Raw genomic sequence first — 24,761 nt, forward strand, 5'->3', positions numbered from 1 at the left:
TAATTGCTAATGAATTGAGCAGTACTCGTCATGGATAGTAACTTATTGGAGACAGCTGCTAAGTACTGCACTCTACAAAAACTGGCTTAGAGCAGCTAAACAGGATACCAGTATATGTCAGTAAAGATGTTTTGCAAGGAGGAATCAAAGGTTTAAAAGAAAAATTTTAAAAAAGAGGGATAGTAAGCAAAATTGCCAAGTATGTGCTCACTAAAGGCAATACTACACTTCCACATGATTCCATTTGGCATGTAGTTGAGACAGCTCAGTTCTAGTTAGCTTTGCTAACTGCATCTCAGGTAGATGTCAGGCGTTCCTCGGAAAGGCACAAATATGACTGTTCTCAATACAGAAGACCAAAAGCAGCTCCTATGACTCCGAGAACAGAATTTGATTTTGACTGTGGTTTTGCCTGAAAAAGGAAAGTAGCAGAACATATGTGGGTACAAAATACAGTATGCACTGTAGGTCAGTCAGCTGCTGCTGCTTTGTACAAGAGAACAGCTACAGTGAGGCAGTAAGTTGACTTAGTGATTCAGGAGATAAGCTGGTTGTAAGGTGGCTCTAGTACAACAAAGCAAGTTGTGCTAATTTTGGAAATGGAGGTTTTGTTAGGTACAAATTTTATCTGAGGTACTTTTGACTATTTTGCAGAGTTAAAAGAAATCTTCTGTTTAATGATTGAGATGTTAAGAAACATTCAAATATGTATTATTCATATAGGTATAAATGAAAGAATATTTGCCCATGGTAAATTTGAATAGGGATTTGTTAATTGTTTAGAGGCTTGTGAAAGTCGCTTTCCAGAGTCAATTTTAACTTAAATGGGCACATTATTAAAGGGAGAAGGCATTATTTTAGCTGTTTCATCATGGCTTTTTCAGTATTGCTGTTATATGAGAGGTTCCATTTGGCATGCCAAACTTTCAGGATGTTAAATGCTTTAAAAAAGAAGGGCTTTTTTTAGTCCCAAAATTGCTAGCCAAGTTTTCTTTTGTGCTAACAATTGTGTTCTGTTTTGATTGTGCATCTTTCTAACAATTCAGCTAATAAGTTTCATAGAGCATGTATCAAAAGGTAATTTCAAAAGTTTCATTTGAAAGAAATGAGCTGAGGGTTAAAATCAGGCATGCTTAACTATTAAAGTTGCCAATTGGAACATCTTGTTAATTTCTGCAGTAGATGTTGGGTTTTGTTTAGTCAGCCTTTTATTTCTAAAGCTATTCCTAAAGGCCATTGTATCAATAATAATAACTTTATTCACTAAATTATAAATTATTTGAAGCAATAACTATCACATTACAACTGGGAGAAGTTTCATAACGGGTCTTCAAGGCATCACCACGATGCAAATAATAATTGAGCTTGTTGATGCAATTTCTTTCCCATTTCAATGATAATTTTCTCGTTAGGTTTGTGTTACGTATGTATTAAACCTTCATCTTTTAAGAGACTTCAATTCATATGCTATTGTTTCTTTTCCCAGGTCGTTTCCCTCAGTAAGTGGCAATAAGAATGAATGGACATATATCAAACACTCCTCCCGGTGGATATGGAAGTTATTTTCTTCAAATGAAGTAAGGTTATGCCTCTGATCTTCCTTTTAAGGACAAAAAATAATGCTGTATTTTCTTCTTTATGCTTTCATTTCAGATAGAGCTATAATTGTTAGTTCCCATTGGAATAATACAAAGGCAGTTTCTTTAAAAGAATGTGCATTTTTACAACCATGTAACCAAACTGACAGACACGATATGACTGATTTTTGTTTTAGTGTAAGGTTAAAGCTGTATTATTGAACAGAATCATCTGGAACAGAAAAATAAATTGCTGTAGCCATAACATACTTACTGTATTACTCTGAGAGGTCTTCTTATGCTTGAGGTGTTCAAGCTTAGCTCTGAGTGAATGCATTTTTATACATAAAAGATGCAGCTGCCCTTTCCATCTGTGAGAAAATATTGTTTCCTAGTAAACAGGACTAGCAACTGCTACCTGAAAGTAGGTTACCTGAGATAAGGTGCTCCCTGCATTAGAAGCATGGCACTAGGCTCATTTGCAGCCCTAGTGACAACTGACTTAATCTGATGCTGAAGAACACGTACATATGAGCAGGGCATATGTGCTGTCCTCATTGCTGTCCCTTTAAAGTGAATTTGTGCATGACTCACTTTTGTTGTTACAATGTTCGGAAGTTGGATTGCCTTTCCATTTGTTGTAGGCAATGATATTCCTTTTAAGTCTTTTATGAAAAGCAGTTAAAGTTATTAACAACAAATGACAACAACAAATGTGCGATGTTGTATTAATGCACCCCCCCCCCCCCCCCCAAAAAAAAAAACCCCAAACCAAACTCAGAAGGGCTTCCAACCTAAGTGAAACGTGCTTCATTGTATTCATGGTGCAGAACAAATATCCCATATCATTACCTCTGTTAGGTAGGTATATATAGTCCTGCATAAGGGGAGGGGTTTTCTCAGTGCCTGTTTCTCTGTGGCAAATACATCTATACAGAAATTGACCAGAAACGTTTTCTTCCAGTGGCTATGGTTCCCCAACGTTTGCTCAGACAGAGAGGGAACAGAATTCAAGAACAAGTGCAAAAGCTCTTTATGGTAAGATGGCATGAGTTCTCTAAACTAATATGTTTAATTTTTGGTTTAAATATTGATTGTGATGTCATGGTAGGAATATTTTATGCATACAAATCTGAAAGTGTATGTCTAAACACATGGGTGTGTATGTCAACAGAATAAAATAGCAAAGTGATTTTATTCCTACTAAAACTAACTAGGCTAGCTAGAAAATGTTTTTTTATGGTTTACTAAGCAGGGAACTCCCACCTGCTAATTTTTAAGGCAGCAATGTATAAAGCATTTATCACAAAACTGAATGATCCTATAGCTAAGGTATGTACCAAGGAGAATGCGTTCAGGGGTCTAGCAGTGCTATTGGTTTGATTCATGACCTGTGTCTCCCCCTGCCTCCCCAGTTTTATCCCCTGCTAGCAGAAAAGGAATTTACAATATTATTCTTGTTTGACACAAGGATTTCATGGAAATTAGATTTGATGTAATGGATTTGGAGTCCTATTTGGCCTGCTATTGTCAACGGGCTTTGTGACTGTTAAACGTGATGTTACTTACAAATGCCTAAATGTTGTTACACTTAACCAACTACAAATGCTAGTATTTGTCTTGGCTGTGTATGCTCCTCTCTACCCCATGGCCAAATGACTGTGGAGGCAGAATGTAGTCATGTTCCTTGCCCGCCAAATTGCACCATTTCCTGGTCATCCACCTCCAGTGTGAATATATCCTGCTGATAGCTGTGCTAATGGAAGTAGAAGCAGCAGTGAGGCTGAGAGATGTTCTGTTGTGTAAATCTGTGCCTGTTGTTAAATGCTCTTTTGAAAGTCAGCAAAACTGATGAGGTTTGCAGCGAGAACCCAGTCCTGTGCAGGACCCCTTGCACCTCAGCCTGCTCTCCTTTGTTGTATCTACCACCTCTTCTGCAGGTTAACAAACTGGAAAGCTCAAAGAGCAGAGGCTGATAACTGCAACATCCCTAGTAGTAACTAATCTTTTCTCCCTCCTGTTGTGGGTGGGGTGATGGCTGGGAGTGGCCTTGGACGTTAGGGGAGTGATGGCAGGATGCTTCCTGGCATTAGAAAGGCGTTAACTTTGCCTTTGGAAGGATTCCCTGCAGGCCTCGAGTTTGGTTACTCTTCCATGGGCAGATGAGAACTTTGTTCTGTTGGTTGCCTTGTTCGCTTTCAAACTGCTTCAAAATTCCTGAGGCTAAAAGCCCCCAGGGGAGATTGGAGGTGTCCTGGCTTTGTATCCTCTGAAAAGAGGAGTGGTGTGAAAAAACTGATGTGGTTTGGTGGCTGAAGGCACTGTGCTACAGTAGTGCTGAGGTCCACTTTAGAAAAATCAGCAAAGACAGAAGTAGAACCCATTTAAAGCATTTGTTATTTGGCAACGAATGTTGCATGTGAATAATTCTAAGTTAAAATTTGTCTTTTTTTAGTGGTATGCTACAAAAGTCAGTCACTTCACTGACTGACTATTAAAGGCAGGAACTGCAACTGAGGAAAATTCAGAAGTGATCATTTTAAACAATGATGTCTGCATCCTGTATGGGTTCATTCAACGAACTGATTGCACGTGTTGACAGAAATAGTAGGTGGTAACAGAAACCAGCAAGAGACATTGTGAAAAACTCTTAGCAGATTATTTCTTTATGAGATGTTAGGAGAGTGTTGCACTTTTCTTTTTCATTTTGTATCATAATAATAATGATTTTTCAGGAGTATGTGGTTTGAACAGTGTGACGGTGCTAGTGTCTTCACTATGTCCTTTAATCTTTGTGGGCTTTGAAAATAGTAAGTCTTTGAGCTTTTTCTTATCAAACATGATTGGATAGTCATATGTCAGTAGAAGACGGGGACAAGTTAGTTGATTTGAGGTATATAATGCTAAGCAGCCTTTTACTTCTAACACACTTAATTGGATTCAGGTACCAATTGAAAATGCTTAACCATATAATTGCTGCATGGTGGCTTCTGTAAAATGAATTGTTGATCTTGGTTCACTTCCATTGTTGGTAGATACAGCACAAAACCGTAGCTGCAGTTGCCAGGAGCTGAATGAAGTAGACAACTCAATTATCCTGGAGCTCTGAGTGAAGATATATTGGCACAGCTTTTAGAGAGGAATTTGCACATTTTACTGCTGCTTCTCTGTTTTGCATGCATAAAGAACTAGACTGTCAGTATCGCCAAATGTATGAACTGGAGAAAACAGGAAAACGCCTAAAACCTTCCTCAAACTCTGGGCAATTCTAATTTTTTAATTTTAGCAACGATGTTACCATTCTGCTGCATCCCATGTGTGTCTTTTCTTCCCTTGTGATGTTAGGGATTTTCATGCACACTGTCACGCAGTGCGTGGGAAACAATTGAATGATACTGGAACTGTTAAAATATGGTAAAAATATGTATTACAAAATATTTTATTATGATTTATTTATAATTAATAACTAACAAATATTTTATTTGAGACCCATGTGACTGAAAGCCTATAAAGCAGATTGGAGGTGTCCTACCTTTCTTTTTACATTTTATATTATGTATATGTATGTTAAATGTCCGTATTTTACTTATGTAAATACATAAAGCTAATGTATAAAGATTCACTTACAATATATTGGAAATATATATATAGTCTTACTGTAAAAGTAAAATGGACCATGTGCTTTGAGAAAAAGTGACAATTTAATGTTAGCGGCAAACTTTGTCCATGACAAACTTCCTTCCCTTGGAAGGCTATTGAATGTCATTTGGATTAAAGCATCTATCCATGGGTATCAGCAAGTGAAGATGGTACCTGGGATCCACAGTGACCACTTGATCTTGAACTCCGTTTATTCCAAGCATAGTAAAGACTAATTAATAACAGCAACAATAATAATAATAGTGATGATATTAATATGTGTGTGTATATATATATGTGTGTATATATACGCACACACACACGTATGTGTCATGGCATAAAGTTTATCTCTTGAGTCCCAGTGCTGAGGTGATTCATAATAGTTCAGTCTTTCAGTCATCAGGCAAAATGTTGGCTCCAGTGCCAGTGGGAAAGGAGGCTAAAGTTTTATTGGTATTACAGACAGTTCCGTTAAAAACTAGACCAGAGTCGTCATTATCTCTGGTGTGGTTATCTGATAGAAAAAACTTCCTTGCGACTGCTTTTTTTCCTGTGTCAAATAATCCCTTTTGTTATCCATCGTTTCCTTCCTGAAATGAACTGTTTTCTATTTGCATGATAAATCTCTTGCTGAACTGGGAGGGAAGATGCGCTCTGCACATTCTTATGGGGTTTATTTAATTGTTTACTTCCTGATCTTTCAATCTGAAGTGGGTTTTGGCTCCTACTGTCATCTATTGTTCTGACATTAGCTTCTCCATCTGTCTTCTGCAGCTCTGCTTGTGGAGAGATGGGTGGCATCAGTCAGCACCAATAGCCAGGGTTGCGCTGGGGGGTTGCCGGCAAGTGACAGTGTGGAGCAGCCCCCTTCTCCAGGAGTAGTGAGCCAATGGTTCACTCCAAATTGTTAGATTATTATACGACACAGGATTGAAAGATGTTGCTAAAATTGTCTTTACACTGCATGAGAAAAGACTAGGCATTTTTTTGGTGTTTATCTTCTCATGGCTGTGATTAGGTGCTAGCAGTGAAATTGCATGTGTATTTTTGCATTGCTCCAATACCTCGTTCAAAGCAAGAACTGTAGTGTAATATATTTAAGGAAATCACAAGCACATCATAGACTAGGTAAACGAGTCCGTTGAAAGAAGCCATCCATGTCACATGCTTGTATTATTTAATACTCAAATGAATTAAACTGACTCCTAAACAATACACTTTCTTTGTTAGTTAGTTCCATATAGCCATCAGGGAGAAGCTTGTAGCATAAGTTTCTGAAAATGCTAGCATTTGCCTCTCTGAAAATGAGATTTGTTTTGGACTCAATTTTGACCTTTCTCCCTGGATGTGTAGGTTCTGTCTCCTGCACTTTGCTCTCAGTATCAAGTTGAGTTTTTCCAGCTGCTGCAATTCGTTCTTAAAGGGGCATCAACAATCAGTCCAATGTAAACCAGAAATGTATGGTAGTAAACTAAGTATTGGGCTTTTCTGCTTGATGATGTGTGGTAATAATTTATACTGGCACTCCAGGATTCTTAGGACAGCTTGTGAGGAAGATTTATGGCCACATGGATTGCCTTCAGATTTCAGAGCTTTGCCTCTTTGTACACTGTACAGGCATTTTCCAATTTGACTATGGAAGGGGAAGATGGGATCCACCATGACCCTTCTTTGTGTTATCATAGCCATAGCACTGATAACATTTATTACGTCTGGCGTATGCAATTATTTGTAAGACACTGGTGTAAGTGTAGGCATAGAGATGCCTCATTTCTGTTTTAGGCATTTAGGAACTGAATATTTATTGTGTCTAAAGGTATTGCAGCTCTAACCAGCACCACCTGTGCTTCAGGTCATCTGTTAAGACCCAGCTTGAGATCTTTTGCTTTTGGTAAGAGTTTCACCTACCTAGATAAAGAGTTAGATTTCCTCTGCTGTGATACATTTCTCTGTGTGATCTGGACAGTGGCACAGAGCCAAGCTATGGCTGAGTTTGTAAAGCAGCTTTCTAATTTGCCATACTGCTGCATCCTCGTCCAGTTGGAAAATGGGTGAGACAGGACTCTAGCTATGTCAGGTTCTGTTCATAGCTCTGCCTCAACGTACCTTGGGCAGCACTGGCGTTTTTGTCTGAAACTGCGCAATAGTTACCCTTTCCAAAGTATGAAATGGTCCTTTCCAGAAATAACTGGGGATAGCGCAGATTTCTTAGTGTACTGAGGGCAAGGAAGAGAATGAATGATGGCAATCTTGAGTCCTGTTTTTCTAGTAGTATTTTTGACTCTGCTAAAAGTCTTTGGTCAAGAGGTTGGGTTTGGTGTTCTGGTGGTTTGGATGCTTCCAAAAATAGTATGAAATCAGTACCTTTTAACATCTTTTAGAAACCAGAAACATGGTCCATTCTGGATGACTGGGAAATTCAGTAAATTCGCAAAGACATGAATAGCAGTAGCATCTGTCTACAACAGACAGTGGGAAGAGTATTAGTTTCTGTGGATCAATGTTTCTATTCCTTTGAAGGTTTAGTAGCTGGTAGATCTTACAGTCAGGACCTAGGAGTGAAATGCTGTGCTGCTTTTAAGTTAATTACCCTTGTGTTGTGAGAGATTTTATTTTGCTCAAATTCTTCTGCGTTACATTTGCTATAGATTGTGATTAAGAATTTAATTTAAATGTCTTCTGCCATGATCCTTTTTATTTTTTTCCTCTTTATCAGAGAGAAAATACTTTAGGTAAATTTTGTGCAGCATATCAGCACGGTTTGAGCAAACTGCGATATTAAGGCTGCACTGTATTTTACATGTTGGACGTAAGAGCTGCAGTAAGTAGAATAAATAGAAAAAAAACCTCATTAGTTCTGATAGTTCTGTTCATCCTTTGATAGTTTTATACATCCTATCTGGAAGTCTCTGTTGCAGAATTTCACTGTAGCTTCAATAACTCTCTTCATGCATGAAGGGACCTGTGAGAGGCTGATACTGACTGGGAAGATTAGGAGAGTGAAATGGAGCATACCGAATTTTTTTTTTTTCCCTTGGTGTCAGGGATTGACCCCAGCCAGCAACTAAGGGCCTACCTAGATGCTTGCTCATTCCCCCTGTCTCCTCCCTGCAGCAGGATAGAGAAGAGAATTAGAAGAGCAAAAGCAAGAAAAAACTGATGGATCAAGATAAATACAGCTTAAGTGAAGCAAAGAGAGAGGAGCAAAAGGTTCCGAGTAGTGCAAAGGCAGTCACTCACCACCTGCCACAAGCAGACCAATGCCCAGGCAGTCTCTGAGTGAGGGCTACTTTGGAAAGAGTACCTGCTACTTTTATTGCTGAGCATGACATTATACCATATGGAATATCCCTTTGGTCAGTTAGGGTCAGCTGTCCCAGCTGTGTCCCCTCCCAGCCTCTTGTGCACCCCCAGCCCACTCACTGGGGCAGCAGAGTGAGAAATAGAGAAGGCCTTGACTGTTCAGCAACAGCTAAAACATCTCTATGTTATCTGCACTGTTTTGGTCACAAATTCAAAACATGGCATTCAGGCTGCTGTGAAGAAAATTAACTCCATCCCAGCCAGACCTGGTACATTCAGTAAGTCAGCAAATTCTGTTGTGTGTTTTCAGTAGGGTATGAGTTACTTGCATTTGAAGAACATGTAATAAGTCAAGAGGAATTTTCAGTGTTTCTGTAAAAGCAGTCAGATTAATATTGATGAATAATAATCAACTACGTTGATATGTGGAAGAGTTGAGGAGATGGAAGCTACATTTCCAGAAGAATGGTAGTGGGCAACTCAGTAGGAAAAGAAGAAAAATAAGGAGCTGTATATGGATGAAAAAAGACTGAGAGTCATATGCCCAGATATAGCTGACTTGGAAGCGGAAATGTGGAAATGTTGTAGGAAGAAGCAGCAAACCCTTGTGTCATCTGGGTAGAGAAAGATCAAGAACAGGTTTGCAGGCTTGTATCAATTTTGCTAGAAGTTCAAGGCAGTGGAGCACATCAGCAGAAGTGGGTGCAAAAGGATTTGGGTCCTCCTTCCTGAGGTCAAGGTGAGAACTTGTGGAGGTTTGTAGGCAGAATCTAGGACATGAGCCAGGCACTAGGAGAAAGCAGAGGCTGAGATTTAGTTTTGAGCTAACTGGCAAAAAACATGGGAAAGAGGATGTGTTCTAGATACCACCCTTTTTTTAAATTATTTTAATTTTTTTCCTTCTTTCCTTTGTGTTATGTTCATGTTATCATGGGGGGACTTTATTTGTTCTTCCTTCATTGCAATTTATACCAGGCAGCCAAAAACTCCATCTCTCGGGGAGCCTGGGTGCTTAGCAGCTGGATTGACCCTGTATGAGAAAGAGTATGTACTTTCTAACCATTGCATTGTAAAAGAGTGAAAAACAAAGGTTGAGGAAAAACCCTTCCAGAAGCAAGGGAAGAATTTTGCCTGATGCTAAGGTACTTATTAGAAGATATATTCTGAAAGGTGAATACTTTCAGGATGGAGCGGTTACCCGTAGTATCTACCTTAAGCTCCTCTATAGCAGTGTTAACATTCACAGCAGCTATAGGCTGCTGCTTAGCTCATCCAAAACCACGTAGAAGTTGCAGCACTGAGCAGTAATAAGAGCCTGTAGGTGCCCTCTTTTTTTTTTTTTTTTTGTTTGGTTTGGTTTGTAACTGCAACAAGACTTGGAAGCCTCCCCAGTTTTAGTTTGCATGCTTTACTGCAGAGTTTAGATTGCATCAGTTGCTTGAACTTCCAGAAAAGGGAGTTTCCAAGTCTGCGTAAGTGACATACATTACATGGTGGTTTTTGGCAGAAGGACCTGTAGGATAACAAGAAGAGGTGGTCGATGCCCCAGGCCTGTCAGTATTTGAGGCACTTGGACAATGCCCTTAATAATGTGCTTTAACTTGTGGTCAGGCAGTTGGACTAGATGATCATTGTAGGTCCCTTCCAACAGAAACGTCCTGTCCTAAATGATAATTTCAATCTCTAGCAGGTTCTAACAATCATTCTGCCTGCATTAAAGATATAAATAGGTAAACAGGAATTGTTGCTGAACTCAGTATGGACTGTCAGTTGTGGTGACCTATCTTATTGTTTAGTAACACAAACAAACTTTTGCTAATTGGAATTTTTTTTTATGTTCTTCTTGCTATTCTGTTGTAATTAAGAACACAGAACTTGAGGTGTTCTCCGTGGCTCTCAAGTGCAGGCAACCACAGATTTTATTAGCACTCAGAAAGCTGTGTCTTACATAAACACTATTGTTCTCACCATGGCGTAGTGTGTTGAAAACCTTGCTATCATGTCTATTGTGAGTGTTGTGCTGCTCTCTGGAAGAGGATGTGTTAATCAGTGTACAAATAGTTTTGGATATCCTGTCTTAACAGAGGACAATTTCTGTGAAGCAGAGCAAGGAATCTCTTGCAAAACTTACTCTCAGTTTTTTAATTCCTTTAGAGCCTGTACATATGCCAGGATTTCTTTTGTTTATTTAAAACAACTCCAACTGTTACTGTTTGCAGGATTTATAAGTCTTACAGTGGATTAGTGGATTTAAAGTTTCTTATCCTTGTTTAATTTGATATCGTTAAAAAACCATATCTTTTTTTCACCTAAAAGAAGATAATAACAGTCAAAACTGAATATCTGAGGCATTGTTAATTGAAACAAGTGACTTTTCCTTTCTGTGTGTGTCTCTCTCTCTCTCTTTTAAAAAAGCATGTATTCTTTCTTACTGGACAATGTTTTAACTATCATTTACAGTCCATAACAGAAAACTGTTAACTGATCCTCTTGGAGATGCAAATAATTATATGGGGTTTAACTAGATACTGCTTTTTAATTCCCTTGTTTTGTTAGGAACAGATGGACTTTACTTCTTCAGATCATCATCCAAACAAAAAAAGAAAGGTAGCAAATCAGACAGTACTGCTTTACTGACTGTTTTGTTGGGGTGTGCATGTGTGTGTCCATAGTCGTTAAAAAGAAAACAAGAAAAAACTTCAAGTAACATGCTGCAAAAGCAGAAATGGTAGTTACAGTTGAAATCAATGCAGGTCCCCTGCCCTGGGATTTCAGAATAGTGGATAATGAAAGTAAGACATCTATTTTGAAATATGCATGCACCTAGTTAAGAATTCTTATAATTCATGGTGTTCTTGAATTTGTCTGATTGTGCTGCACACTTCTCTTGCTAAAGCAAGCTGAGTAGCTGCTGTACAGGAGCAGGATGGCTTTGTTGCATGAGTGACGTTTGTCATCATGGGAGGGGAGATTTGAGCCAGTGAGATATTTCAGAAACTGTACTGCCTTTCATGAAAGTCACCGAGAACTGGAGAGATAATAGTGTGATTATAATAAAAGGTGACAAATACTTCTACAGGTGACATCTGAAAATGAGGGCACTGCTGTCTTTGTCAGCACCTGAAATCCCTGTATGAAGGAACCCTGGTCACAGAAGAGACCTTTACAGTGTGTCTTTTATGGTGTCCTCACTGGAGATCTCCATATGTGCTTGGTAGTAGTTAGCATCTTTTTATTTTGCAAAAAGTAACTTAACTTTCCTGTCAACAGAATCACACATGTTTACCACCAAGTATGATGAAATTGATGTATTTTGTATATACATCAGGTACTTTCCTTCCAAACAAAATCAAACTGCCTATTTTACTTAAGATCAGAAATCAGGTTACTTAATGAAATGGAGAGAAAAGACTTGCCTACTTGCGGAGTTTCCTTGGACCTCTCTTGGCCGTGTCACCTAGTGACTTTCTTCCTTAGACAAAGCTCCTGGTGTTCTGGATCAGGCACTTAAGGGGAGTATAGTGAAAAAAAAAGAAGAACCTGCCAAATGTTGCATTCAATTTTTTTTCCACAGAAGTTGAAAAGTTTTCTTCAGTATTAATCTAAATTCGTTAATTTGTGATGTGGATGTGTGTCGTGTCTTCATCTTGCTTTTCCCCTTCCCTCCTCACCTGTTTTAATATTAACCTATTGTGCAGAGTAAAAGGCAAATTACAGTTCTGATTTTGCAGCGTTGTGTTTTGTTAGCTGAAAAATATTTCTGTTTAGAGATAGTTGGTGTGTCTGTCTTTTTTTTAAACTCCTTTCCATCCATATTTCTACATTAGTAATTCATCAAATTGAATAATTTAAGGAAAAATAAAGGCTAAGTCAGGTCTGTTTTGTGTGTGGCTTTGTTGTTTTGCAGATTTAACATGGGAATTTTATATATATCAAAAAATACTTTTGCTTTCAAAAGCATTCATACAAATACAGCGAGCCTGATGCTAGTTATCATATTGCTACCAAAGTGGCAAGCCTGTGATTTTAATAATCAGGCTTCCCAGTGAAGCTTTTTCAGTCAGAACACTGCTCCCTCCGGTGTCCTGACTCACTGTGATGAGATAAGTGGATTTGGTTTGCACTCACTGGTAACCGATCTGTTAATATCATTGACAGAAGTATGATCCTTTTGCTGGGCTGTGTAGGGGTGAAGGTTTTTTGTGTCGAAATAGAGAAATTAACAGCAGCTCACCTTTTGTTTTGATATATACAACTAGTCTTAAGTGTCTCTGAGAAGTATTCAAAACAGCAGGATAAGAAGTTCAATGAATAATTATTCTTCCGTTTCCTCCCATCTAGAACAAAGGAAGAATTATGCACGAGACAGTGCCAGCAGCATATCTGAAACTTCGCAGTATCATGTAGAGGTGAGATGAAGAGTGATATACCAATTATAACTTTCGGTTACATGCAGTTATTTTTGCCTACATGATTATTGAGGATACATAATGCTTGAAGGCATATACATCTTCCCAAACATCCTACCAGCCTGAGGTCACTTCAGAACAGATTACACTGAAATGTCTCAGATTCTATAGCTTTGCCATAATGAGCTGAAATTTTGATGTAGAAGAATGTAAGCAAAGTTGTGTGTAGTTTGGCAAACGGACAGGACTTCTCAATGGGATATCAGTTCAACGTGTTATGCTACCCTGTCTCTGAACCTGGCTTGTTGCAAGGATGAGGCAGAGCTGAAAAACCCTGTGCTGTTGGCGAAGCACACTGGATGATATTTAAAATAAATACTTTGATCAGTTATAATCAGCAGAAGTGACAGAATATTCAGAAGGAGCTGAGCATTAACCCCTAAAAACCCCGGTTAGTCTACTGTGTAGTAATTAAACAAATATATTCTGTCTGCACAAATTCTTCCCCCAGTGTGAAGTCCAAAGTATGTTACTTCCTGTCTTAAGCTGCTTTGCAGAATTACTGCGTGCTGCTGTCATATTTTATCCAGGAGTGTTATATTTCAAATATTCAGCAAAGTAAGCCTGCGTGCCCATATGGAGCCTGTTAAGCACTTTTGGATGCAGTGCTTCATTCTCTAGTCTTGCTTTGGCACAAACTTTCTTCCACTTATTTCTAACCACTGTCATGGGTTAAGTGCAGTCTTACAAATGCCATAGATTCTCAGCTCCTTTTTGCTGGGTTTTAAATTGGCTGTTAAATATGAGATCATATGCAGAGAAGTCTCAATTTCAAGGGCTTCTATCCTATGATCAGCTTGCAAATGAATATTGTGTTGCTTCTAATTGTCTGTCTGTTTTTCTTTGGTTTCTTCTTAACGGCTTTGGTACTGTACTGGCATAAAAATTAGTACTTGTATGTGGAGTCCAAGCATCCCTGTGAGCAGCCAGTAGAGAGTTTGTTTCACTTCTTTTATATACTTTGATTATATGCAGCTTATATCTACTCTTCATCTGTCATTACTAAGTGGTGTTATCCTGTAAGAGAAGAAAGCACACTTAATTATCTTTTTTCTTCATTTTTAAAAGTTATTTAAAAGATAGATATGCAGGCATATATTAAAATTGGTTCTTCACTAAGCATGTGAAGCTGGATTTATGCCTGGACAAAATGAAATAATTCTATGGATTTCCTTGCATGGTTGGCATGTTGAAGGAGAAATTGTCAGAACCATGACAGGAAAGCCAGTTGACGTGATATCTGTGAGGTAGTATTTAATTTCTAGACCATTAATTGAATCTGGAGAATATTCCAAGTTGGTGGGGAGCAGAAGTAGTTAGTATACTACATTTTTACAGTGAGCCACATAAAAGAAGCGACTAGCCTGTCCATAAGGTATCCCAGTCAGATGCAAGCCCATTATGGCTGCCACCAGCATGCTAGCTGGCAGCTCTGGAAGAGGTGAGGACACTCCAGGTCAGAGTGGTGGTACATTGGCAGGGTGTTTCTGTGATGCTTCTGCTTACACTTTCTGGATGCAGCTTGCCAAGGGAGACAGGTTTTCACTCCTCAAGAAAGCTAATTAAATACTCAAGGGTTAATTCTAGCTTTGATACCTGAAAGATGTCAGAGTGTGCCTTCAAGGCTAACCATCTACTGTAGTGAGGAAATGACAGAGAATGACAAACGGTGAGTTACAAAAATCAGTTCATTTGAAATGACATTATGGACTAAACAACATCTCTTGTGGCTTGTTGGTAGGATCTGTCATATACAAAGGCACTTTTATTCACAAATAATTTGTATTGCTGTTTCCTGGCTATTTGAATATTGACACTGCCAAGCAATGGGGAAAATTGCAATTTTTTATTTTTAAATGTACATCCCATTCACTAGCACTTGACCACCTTTGTTCTGGACCGAAAAGAGGCAATGATTACAGTAGATGATGGAATAAGGAAGCTGAAATTGCTGGATGCCAAAGGCAAAGTCTGGACTCAAGACATGATTCTTCAAGTGGATGACAAAGCTGTCAGTTTGGTGGACTTGGAATCAAAGGTAAGATCTGTGAGTGGCAGTCTCATTTTCAGAGAGAGAGAGAAAAAGGGAACAGGCAGAAAAATGATGTGTGTGAGATTCAGTATTTTAATTAGCTTATTATCACTTTTCCTTTTTAACTCATGCAGCTTTGCAGCTTTTCTAAGATCAGGACACTGTATGATAAGGTGGTGTTTTGTGTTTGTTTTTATTTTCTCTTCCGGCAGAATGAACTGGAGAATTTTCCTTTAAGCACAATTCAGCATTGCCAAGCTGTGATGAATGCATGCAATTACAATTCGATTCTTGCATTAATATGTAAAGAACCAACCCAAGCCAAGCCCGATTTGCATCTTTTCCAGTGTGATGAGATTAAGGTAAGATAGTAATGGAGATCTGCTATGACTTATTTGAATAGGGGAATTTTATGAATTGGCAAATACAGTGGATAAAATCAAATGAGCTGATTCATAGAAAATAATTCTGTTCTTTTATTCTTATAAATATTCTTTAAGTTTAATGCACTTATGATATTGACATTACTTATAATATGTTAGTAAATGTACTGTAGTATGTCTTGCAAGAGAGTAGTCCAGTGTATAAGCTGAATCCTTCAATGCATGTTCAGATATGTCATTACTGTAAATACTGATTCTTGGGCTCTGTAGCTGTTCATTTAGTCTTGCAATTGTGTAAAGCTCTAGAATATGGTTTGCATTCACACTTCTGAAGAAAATGGTGTAAAGCAGTTTGAATAATCTCAAATTTATTTTATACTCTGCAGATAACTCATCCAAGCTCTGAGTCTTACCTAGTCTTTCCCCTTTTTTCTGTTCTTTTTGTCACTGAACAATTAGACCTTGTCTATATTCTCACCTCTCTGCACCTCTGCTCTGCTGGAGAGATAATGAAAAGGAAAATACTATTTGCAGGAGGGACAAAACAAGGAAAGAAATTTTTTATCTATCATTAAGATATGTCCTTCAAGTATAAATAATTTTTTAATGTATCCTGCAACACTTCTTTATTTCCAGGGTTTCAAATTTTAATTTCTTTTACTCTATGTAATTGGTATTGCTTTAACTCTAATTGATATTTTCACAGGGATTTTTAAATTCCTTTGTAGTGGTTTACATCATTGTCTTAAAACAACAGATTGCTAATCACACTGTGCAACCATTTTGAAATTAATATAGTGAGTGGTGTGAAGATGACTGGCTAGTTGTGTAATTCGTTGCACAGAGTTTGCTGTTGCAATGGAAATGGGGATCCTGAGAGTAGTTCAGGTGGCATTATGTTAAATAATGCAGGGATCTTTTTTGAGGTCTGGTTGGACCCAGCTCTCCAAAGTGTAGAGGTGGTCTCTGTACTTCAGAGTTTCATCTTTTGAAGTTGTTCCTCTGTGTACAAATATACAGAGCATAACTTGGAAGTCCAGGATCCTCCTTTTCTTCAGAGTTATTGTTTGAGTCTGTGACCATACCCTAGGTTTTGTTCCTTACCCGTAGTTAGCTCTTGTCTTTTTCCTGCTTTTAAGTTACTATGAACCTCAGGAGCCTCTGCAATAAAAAGTTTAGTCAAAATCAATAATACTTGGGGCAGTCAATGGTTTAAAAAAAATTGTTAAATAATAAATATCAAGAGTATGATTAATAGAGTTCTTATGGGTGTAAGTTTCTCAAATCCCCTTAAGTTTTTCTATTAATCTTTTAACCTTCATGTATCCCTTGTCCATATTCTGTAGTGCAATTCATTATAGCCTGGGAAGTCCCTTAAATCCCCTTGGATCCTAAATTCAACAGTCTTCTGGTCCCATCAGAAGATACATGCTTATCCCAAAAACTTACATACCTCTCCATGGTAAGGGTACCAAGAAAGACGTGGACCATTTAGAGTGAGCCAGACACTGACAGATTTGATCTTTGACAACTTGTGTAGGAAATGAATTTGTCAGCTGAAGACATGTAACAGAGCATTCTAAATCCTATGAGAATCCGTGACCTATTTAACGCAAGAGCAATTAAAATAATGCCTTAGACCTGCATCAAAATTTCACTTGTGGGCCACTGGTGGAAGCAGGCTGCAGTTATGGAGAGGCAGGAACATACAGATTAGGAAATGTTCTGAAAAATTAGTCTTCTGTTACATCAAAGAGAAATTGGAGGCTATTGTTATATCTTAAAGGAAACTGTATCACTAAGTTACTCTCCTAATGCTTTATGCTGCTACCGTCTGTAGTAGTTTTGCTGCTACTATCTATAGTAGAATTTTTTTTTTAATACTGTTTCTTTTCCCTAACATACTTGAGAGAAAAAAATTATGTACGCAGAGGGAAAAAATAGCTTATGTAGTAATGGTTGACTTGAGATAATTACAGCTGTTCAGACAAATTTGGTATCTAGATTATATGCTCATCTGATGATAATGCTGGAGTTTGGAACAGTGGCAAAAATACCAAGTCCCATACAATAGCATTGTGTGTTTTTTTGTTTTGTTTGTCTAAAATAGTTTATCCCAGAACTTTTAAATAAATGGGATTTGATAGAGTATTCTGGAATCTTAAGATGTCCTAAAAAAAGAGCATGTGGAGATGTTTATTTCATATACCTGGATAGTCTAGCTGATAACTGATGGATTCTGCTTTTGGCTCCTTAGGCTAGCTTTATTCATGAAGATATTGAAAGTGCAATCAGTGACAGCAAAAGTGGAAAACAAAAGAAGAGGCTTGAAACACTGAGGTAAAAACATAATTTCTTGGTAGTATATGGGATCATCAAATAGTGTTACAGCATTCAGAAGCTCAATTCAATTTGCTAGTTGACAATGTACTTCCAAACCCGAATGTTTTAACATTTAACATGCCTTGCTTTAACAATTATCTCATACTCTCTTGATTTATGGCATCACACTTACCTTTCCCAATCCTTGCTTAGTGATGGGAACAGCTGACATCAATACCACTTGCCAGGGAATAGCGTTGCATGCCTCAATTCTACATATGAGTCAAGTAGTTCAGAATTTAAATTAAAAACATATATGCCCCATAAAGTAAATAAGATTATGATAAAAGGTTTTGGGATCTAATGATATTAAATAAAACAGCAAGTGAAGATTCAATAATCTTCCTGCCTGCCTGTTTAACGATGCGGAAGACTTCTTGTTTCCCTGGTAGTGAAAGCTTCTCTGCCAGTTGGAAAATGTGAGGGAAAAGAGTCAGTTGGGGTCAGAGAAGATCAATACAGAAATTAGAGATAGCCAACAGAGGTGTAGAAACAAGGCCACAAATATTTTAGATACTGAATGGTAATGGTGATAGTTTGTTGAAAAATTAGTATGTAACTGCATCCTGATAGGATCTCTCGGTAACACTTAGTTTTGTGGTTCAGATAGAGAAGTCTCTGCTGGAGAAAAATCATTAACTTAAAATGTCACCATTATATGAATGAATTTATATTAGTCTTAGCTACCTGTTAAATTCTGATGCACAGCTTTTCAAGTTTTCCTAGAGTAATGTTCCTATAAGAACAAAACAAAAACTGAATTATGTCTAACTTTATCTGCAGGTTTAAAAATAAGTTAGTAGACTTTACTGGCTGTGGGACTGTAACAAACAGGTATAAGCACAAAGAGGCAACCCAGAGGAACTCAAATGCATTGGATATGCTGAGAAACTAATGAGATTTAATTGGGAGAAGAATGTAGGTCAGTACATCTGCTGGGAAAAATAATCCAAGATATCAGTCTCTGAGAGCCGTGAGGCCAAGAGGTCATGAGCGCATGGCAGCTTAGTGCTGGTTACTAGCAGTTGTATCATGTACATGCTGGCATCGGATCACGGGGGAAGACCCTCCTGCCTGGCATTGCCTTCTCGAGTTGCTACAAGGTTATTGACACACAGAAGTGTGGGACATGTGGCGGTGAGGGCCCAGGAGACTGGAGGAAGGAAAAGTGAAGGAAACATCTTTTTTTTCAGTGTTCAAAGAACAAGTAACACTTTGCATTTGTGGTGGTGTTGCATGCTATCAATGAGATTCGATTATAAAGAGATGAATTTAAGGTGAAGATCTGGCATTTAAACAGGGGTGTGGGGAAGAGGTGGGGTATGTTTGTGACAGGAGGAGTTGAGATGTCCTTGTTGGTTGGTATCAAACTGCAGAGTAACTTCAAACACATCTTTTCTTATGGTATTTAGAACTATGCTAAGAACTGGAAAACTGGAAAATTGCCGGTGGGAACATTGATACATTTGTATCAAGACAGGATGAACAGGGCACTGTTATAAAAAGGAGAATCAGCCAGTAAGTTTAATTGGGTTTGTTGATAGGGTTTTAAGAAACAGGTGGTTGACAACCTGTCAAATTTAGGGATAGATACTCAACTTGTGATGGTTGAAAGGTAACTTCTAAAGAAAACTTTCACATAAAGTGGAAGTCCAGCCAGTAAAATGTGTATGGTGGTAAAAGTGCCACCCACTAAAACCCAAGCTACTGAATTTACCTGTGTAAACTGGCAGGCCTGTAGACATCAAGTTATGTGGCACTGCTTGGGCATTTCCCATGTAGCCAGCTGAAGAAGATTTGCTAACACCATCATGGAGTGGGTTTCCTACTGTGTTTAACATATTTACATATCATGGTCTTGAGTACTGCTTATTTGGGAAATCCACAGTACGTTCAACAGTAGAAGAGGTCCTTGTGAGGCCTCCTTGACTTCTCTGATTAAGCACTAGAAAAGAGAACGTTTTCCCCTTCAAGTGTCACTTGTGGGCTTCTCTTCCTCTAGAATGATATCCAAAGCTGACAGCGCCATCCCACCACCACCACAGGCACCGGCCCCTGTGCCACCAGGGACCATCACCCAAGTGGATGTGAGAAGCCGTGTGGCAGCGTGGTCTGCATGGGCTGCTGAGCAGGGGGAGTGTGAGTATTTCTGGGAGCCCGCTGCTGCGCAGCATGGTGGCAAACAGTTGTTCTGGGCAGTGCATTTTTGTGATGCTTGGTAATAACAAAAGTAGACTAGTTTCATAAAAATTACGGTAATTGCATCCAGATACAGAAATGGTTGTACAAGGTCACCCCTCTGTCCTCGCTGAGAGCAGACAGGATCATTCTCCCAGCCTAGTCTGAAATGCCCCAAGCCACCAGTGCCTGATCTGGGGAATATGACCTGACTGTCATAATCAGACTTGTCATTTACTTGCACTTACCCATTTTCTGAATTTCTGTTCAGAGCTGCTTTTACTTGTGCTTAATTGAGTGGGGGTGTGGGCTACCAATTGTAACTTGGGCTTTTTTGTGAACATAGTAACATTCATAGTAACCAGTACTGCCCTAACTCTAGTAATTTAATGATGCTGTCCTCAGTAATAGGGAGAGCGTAGGCCAGATATTTCAGACAATTAAAAAATATAATCATGGATTAAAAAGTGACTAGAGATCAGCATTATTTATTTATTTTATATTTATCTTTATAATGGCCTGTATGGTTAAACTACCTTCTTTTTTTTTTAAAAAAAAAAAAAACTTTAACCAAGGAATGCTGTAGCATTTCTAATAGGTTTGGATATTTTTTTTTGTTTGGTGGTTTGTTTGTTTTGTTTTTTTTTAAATCTAATGGAAAAATTTTTATTTTGATCAAATATCTTTGAAAAAATATTTTTTAGAAACAGTAAAGCTCCTTCTGTAAAACAGCCTGTATTAAGGTTAGACAGAGGCCTTTTTTGGTTGGTTTGTTTAGTTGTTTTTTTAATAATAGACACTAAAATTTTAGTTTTAGAAGTCATTAACCATGGAGTCTTTATTGTTTTTGGTTTATTAAACTATTATCTATATCACTCAACAAAATATACAACTATGCAAAGAAAACAACTAAAAATGTTCAGAGAAATCTGTAATGTTAAGAACTATTTCGTCTTTTTACCTACAGTATTACATTTATCTTGAATAAAGGCTAGTTTGTTCTTCTGCTTGACTTCTTACTTCACGAAAGGTTCACTAGTTTGTTGAGTGCCTTGCCACACCACATGTGGATCGGAGTTGGAATCATAGAATGATTTGGTTTGGAAGAGACCTTAAAGATCATCTAGTTCCACCCCCCCTGCCATGGGCAGGGACACCTTCCACTAGACCAGGTTGCTCAAAGCCCCATCCAACCTGGCCTTGAGCGCTTCCAGGGATGGGGCACCCACAGCTTCTCTGGGCAACCTGTTCCAGTGCCTCAGCACCTCCACAGTAAAGAATTTCTTCCTTGTATTTAATCTAAATCTACCCTCTTTCAACTTAAAGCTATTCCCCCTTGTCCTATCACTACATGCCCTTGTAAAAAATCCCTCTCTGGCTTTTTTGTAGGCCCCCTTTAGGCACTGGAAGGTGCTATAAGGTCTCCCCGGAGCCTTCTCTTCTCCAGGCTGACCAACCCCAACTCTCTCAGCCTGTCTTCATAGGAGAGGTGCTCTAGCCCCCTGATCATCTTTGTGGCTCTCCTCTGGACTTGTTCCAACAGGTCCATGTCCTCCTTATGCTGGGGGCTTCAAAGCTGAATGCAGTACTCCAGGTGGGGTCTCACAAAAGTGCAGTAGAGGGGAATGATCCCCTCCCTCAACCTGCTGGCCACGCTTCTTTTGATGCAGCCCAGGGTGCAGCTGGCTTTCTGGGCTGCAAGTGTACATTGCCATCTCATGCTGAACTTCTCATTCACCAACACCCCCAAATCTTTCTCCTTGGGGCTGCTCTCAATCCTTTCTCCTCCCAGCCTGTGTTTGTACTTGGGATTGCCCCGACACATGTGCAGGACCTTGTACTTGGTCTTGTTGAACTTCATGAGGTTCATGCAGACCCACCTCTCAAGCCTCTCAAAGTCCCTGTGGATGGCTTCCATTCCCTCCAGCATGTTGACCACACCACACAGCTTGGTGTTGTTGGCAAACTTGCTGAGGACGTCTCGATCACACTGTCCATGTCACAGACAAAGGTGTTAAACAGCACCAATCCAAATACTGACCCCTGAGGAAAGCCACTTGTCATCTCCACTCGGACATCAAGCTGTTGACTGCAACATATGACCATCCAGCCAATTTCTCATCTGCCAAGTGGTCCATTTGTCAAATCCCTGTCCTCCAATTTAGCAACAAGGATGTTGTGTGGGACAATGTCAGATACTTTGTACAAGTCCAGGTAGATGATGTCAATTGTTCTTCCCCCATCCATCAACACTATAACCCTGTTGTACAAGGATACCAAATTTTTCAGTCATGATTTACCCTTAGTGAAGCTATGTTAGCTGTCACCAGTCACCTCTTTGTTTTCCATGTGCCTTAGCATAGTTTCCAGGAATCTTGCTGGGCACAGAGGTGAGACTGACTGGCCTGTGGTCCCCCGGGTCTTCTTTTTTTTCCGTTTCTAAAAATGGGGGTTATGTTTCCCCTTTTCCAGTCAGTGGGATCTTCACTGGACTGACACGACTTCTCAGATACGATGGACAGTGGCATGACTCTTTCATTCGCCAGTTCCCTCAGGACCCATGGGTGCATTCTGTCAGGTCCCATGGACCTGTGCACCTTCAAGTTCCTTAGATGGTCATGAAGCTGATTTTCTCCTGCATCTTCTCCTCATCTTCTTTATACTCCCATTCCCTGCCTTTGTCTTCTGTAACTTGGGCAATGTGGCAGTCCCTGCAGTTTCTTTTATTCCACTCATGTGGATCTTTTCTGAAATGTTTTTACTAAAATTCCACCCGTTAACAAACGCAATGCAGTACTTAGTGTGACTTAAAAATGCAACATTTACTGTTTCTCAAAATGTTAACCCTTGTTTTTGAATAAAAGTCACTGACTCTTCCATTGTTATTTGGAAGTACCAGTTCTGTCACATCATTACCTCCCATTTCTATGCTGCCAGACTTTGTATCCCTTTTTGCTAACTACCTTTTATATCAAAATTGTCTTCGAAGTCATGGCAACACTCTTTCTTGCTTCCTTTTGCTGGAGTAGCTTTCAGCATGTTTTGCAAAATGGAATGATTTCTCATTATGCTGTATTTATGATCTGCCACTTTCTGCTGTAATTTTTTGATCCAGACCCCAGTACCACATTTCTGTGGTTAATTTCATTTATGCAGCTAAGCTAAGGCAAGCACACACCTAAGCTTTTTTTGTGAGACTTGGCAGGCTCAGGAATTAGGTTGCAAGATAGTCAGATTGTGTGGAGCAAAGGGAATGGTACAAACAATTCTGTCCATCTTTTTCCTACACTAGTATCTTTTAAAGCATAAGCTGTATAGTAAGTGTTGGTTGCTAATTCTGTGTATATGGATATCTTATTCTCTTCTTCCCTTTTCTACAGTTGAAAAACATAGGCAATACCATGATCATGAAGAAACAGCAGAGATGATAGCAGCCAGGATTGACAGAGATGTTGTAAGTGAGAAGCTACAAGTGATACTGCTTAATGTCTCTGAAATTTAGGTAGACCTAAAAATAAATAGGCGGTAGCTCTTTTTCTTTTTCCTTAAAATAAAAAAAAGACAGGATAAATAAAAAAGAAAAAAAGGGACTGAATGTTGATGTGAAGTTTTATGCTTTGAAGAGGTAGAAATATAAACAGTAATTTTGTGTGGTAGACCAAATTCAACAAACTATGTAAGGATAAAAAATTCCATCCGTTTTGTGGGACTCAGATATGTCCAGTATCTGGAAAATAAACATATGGTCATTTCTAAAGACAGGTGGACCGTGTATATGTATAACCTAAACTTTCCTTGCCTGTAAGCAATAACATTGGCCAGGTCCTACGATGTATGCAATAACAAATATTTTGCCCCATTTGTCATTTGTAACTTTCTACTTTTCTACTCTGCTGTTGCCCTGAGCAACATCAGAGGGTCTTGAGGAAAGCATGTTGGGGCCTGTTGAATTTGTGTGTTCCCCAGGGGGTCATTCATTCTCCTCCACTTGCTTTTGAAAACAGTTCTTCAAAGAGCACTTCTTTGTAAAACTACATTTTGACATTCAACCACTAGCTTAATACTTTGTGTACTAAAGGAGATTATGAAGTTACACTGTTTAGGAAAATGCTGTCCATTCAAATAATTAGAATTTTTTCATGTGCTGTGAGAGAAAATGTAATGTGTGCACAAATTGTGTAACTGCAATCTGAATTTAGTAAACTTGTTGCTCACATTTTAAAAGCTTTGGTGGTCCTAAGTTTTTGAAAACCTAAGATTAAAAATACTTTTCAGGTGTGTAAAGTTAAAAACATAATGAATCTAAATATGGAATGTTCTAGCATGAACTTTGTTACGAGGAAGCTGTTGGTGTCTGAAAGCGTGGTCATTCTGATTTCTGGAGTATTTCTGCTTGAGAGTCTGTAGAGAAACTGTTACTTTTCTTTTCTCCCATAGCAAATTCTGAACCATATTTTGGATGACATTGAATATTTTGTTACCAAACTTCAAAAAGCTGCTGAAGCTTTTGCTGAACTTTCAAAGAGGAAGAAAACTAAGAAAAGTAAAAAGAAAGGACCTGGAGGTAGGGGTTCTTACTGCACACAATTTGCTTCTCTAAGAATCATTGAAGTAGCTAGCAAATGTATCTTTTTGTGGTATTTTTTCGTGAGCACAGTTTCTTTCACTTTGAGCACAAAAAATCCTACCCAGTATATTTTTAGAGGGAAACCTATGAAAATCATTTGCTTGAAATGTGTGGGGTGTGACTAACTAGAGATGTGGTTGCAGAAAATGCTCATTTTGTGGTTCTATATTG

At 38.7% G+C, this 24,761-nt stretch overlaps 1 protein-coding gene across 11 annotated transcripts in view; it reads left to right on the plus strand.

Annotated features, from left to right (window-relative positions):
- The window catches only part of EPS8 (epidermal growth factor receptor pathway substrate 8), a 140,669-nt gene that overhangs the window by 81,206 nt on the left and 34,702 nt on the right, over positions 1–24,761 (plus strand). For 9 of the 11 annotated variants that reach the window (XM_055711439.1, XM_027807624.2, XM_055711440.1 and 6 more), the window contains 10 exons: positions 1,487–1,577; positions 2,542–2,615; positions 11,076–11,126; positions 12,861–12,928; positions 14,865–15,026; positions 15,233–15,382; positions 17,661–17,743; positions 19,788–19,924; positions 23,344–23,417; positions 24,401–24,527. In XM_055711439.1, coding sequence (XP_055567414.1) covers positions 1,516–1,577; positions 2,542–2,615; positions 11,076–11,126; positions 12,861–12,928; positions 14,865–15,026; positions 15,233–15,382; positions 17,661–17,743; positions 19,788–19,924; positions 23,344–23,417; positions 24,401–24,527 — 988 coding nt within the window. In that variant the 5' untranslated portion in view covers positions 1,487–1,515. The remainder of the gene's footprint in view (positions 1–1,486; positions 1,578–2,541; positions 2,616–11,075; positions 11,127–12,860; positions 12,929–14,864; positions 15,027–15,232; positions 15,383–17,660; positions 17,744–19,787; positions 19,925–23,343; positions 23,418–24,400; positions 24,528–24,761) is intronic. The other 2 variants (XM_055711444.1, XM_055711445.1) reach the window with 1 other exon arrangement.

Source organism: Falco cherrug, chromosome 5, assembly GCF_023634085.1.
Source record: "Falco cherrug isolate bFalChe1 chromosome 5, bFalChe1.pri, whole genome shotgun sequence".
NCBI lineage: Eukaryota > Metazoa > Chordata > Aves > Falconiformes > Falconidae > Falco > Falco cherrug.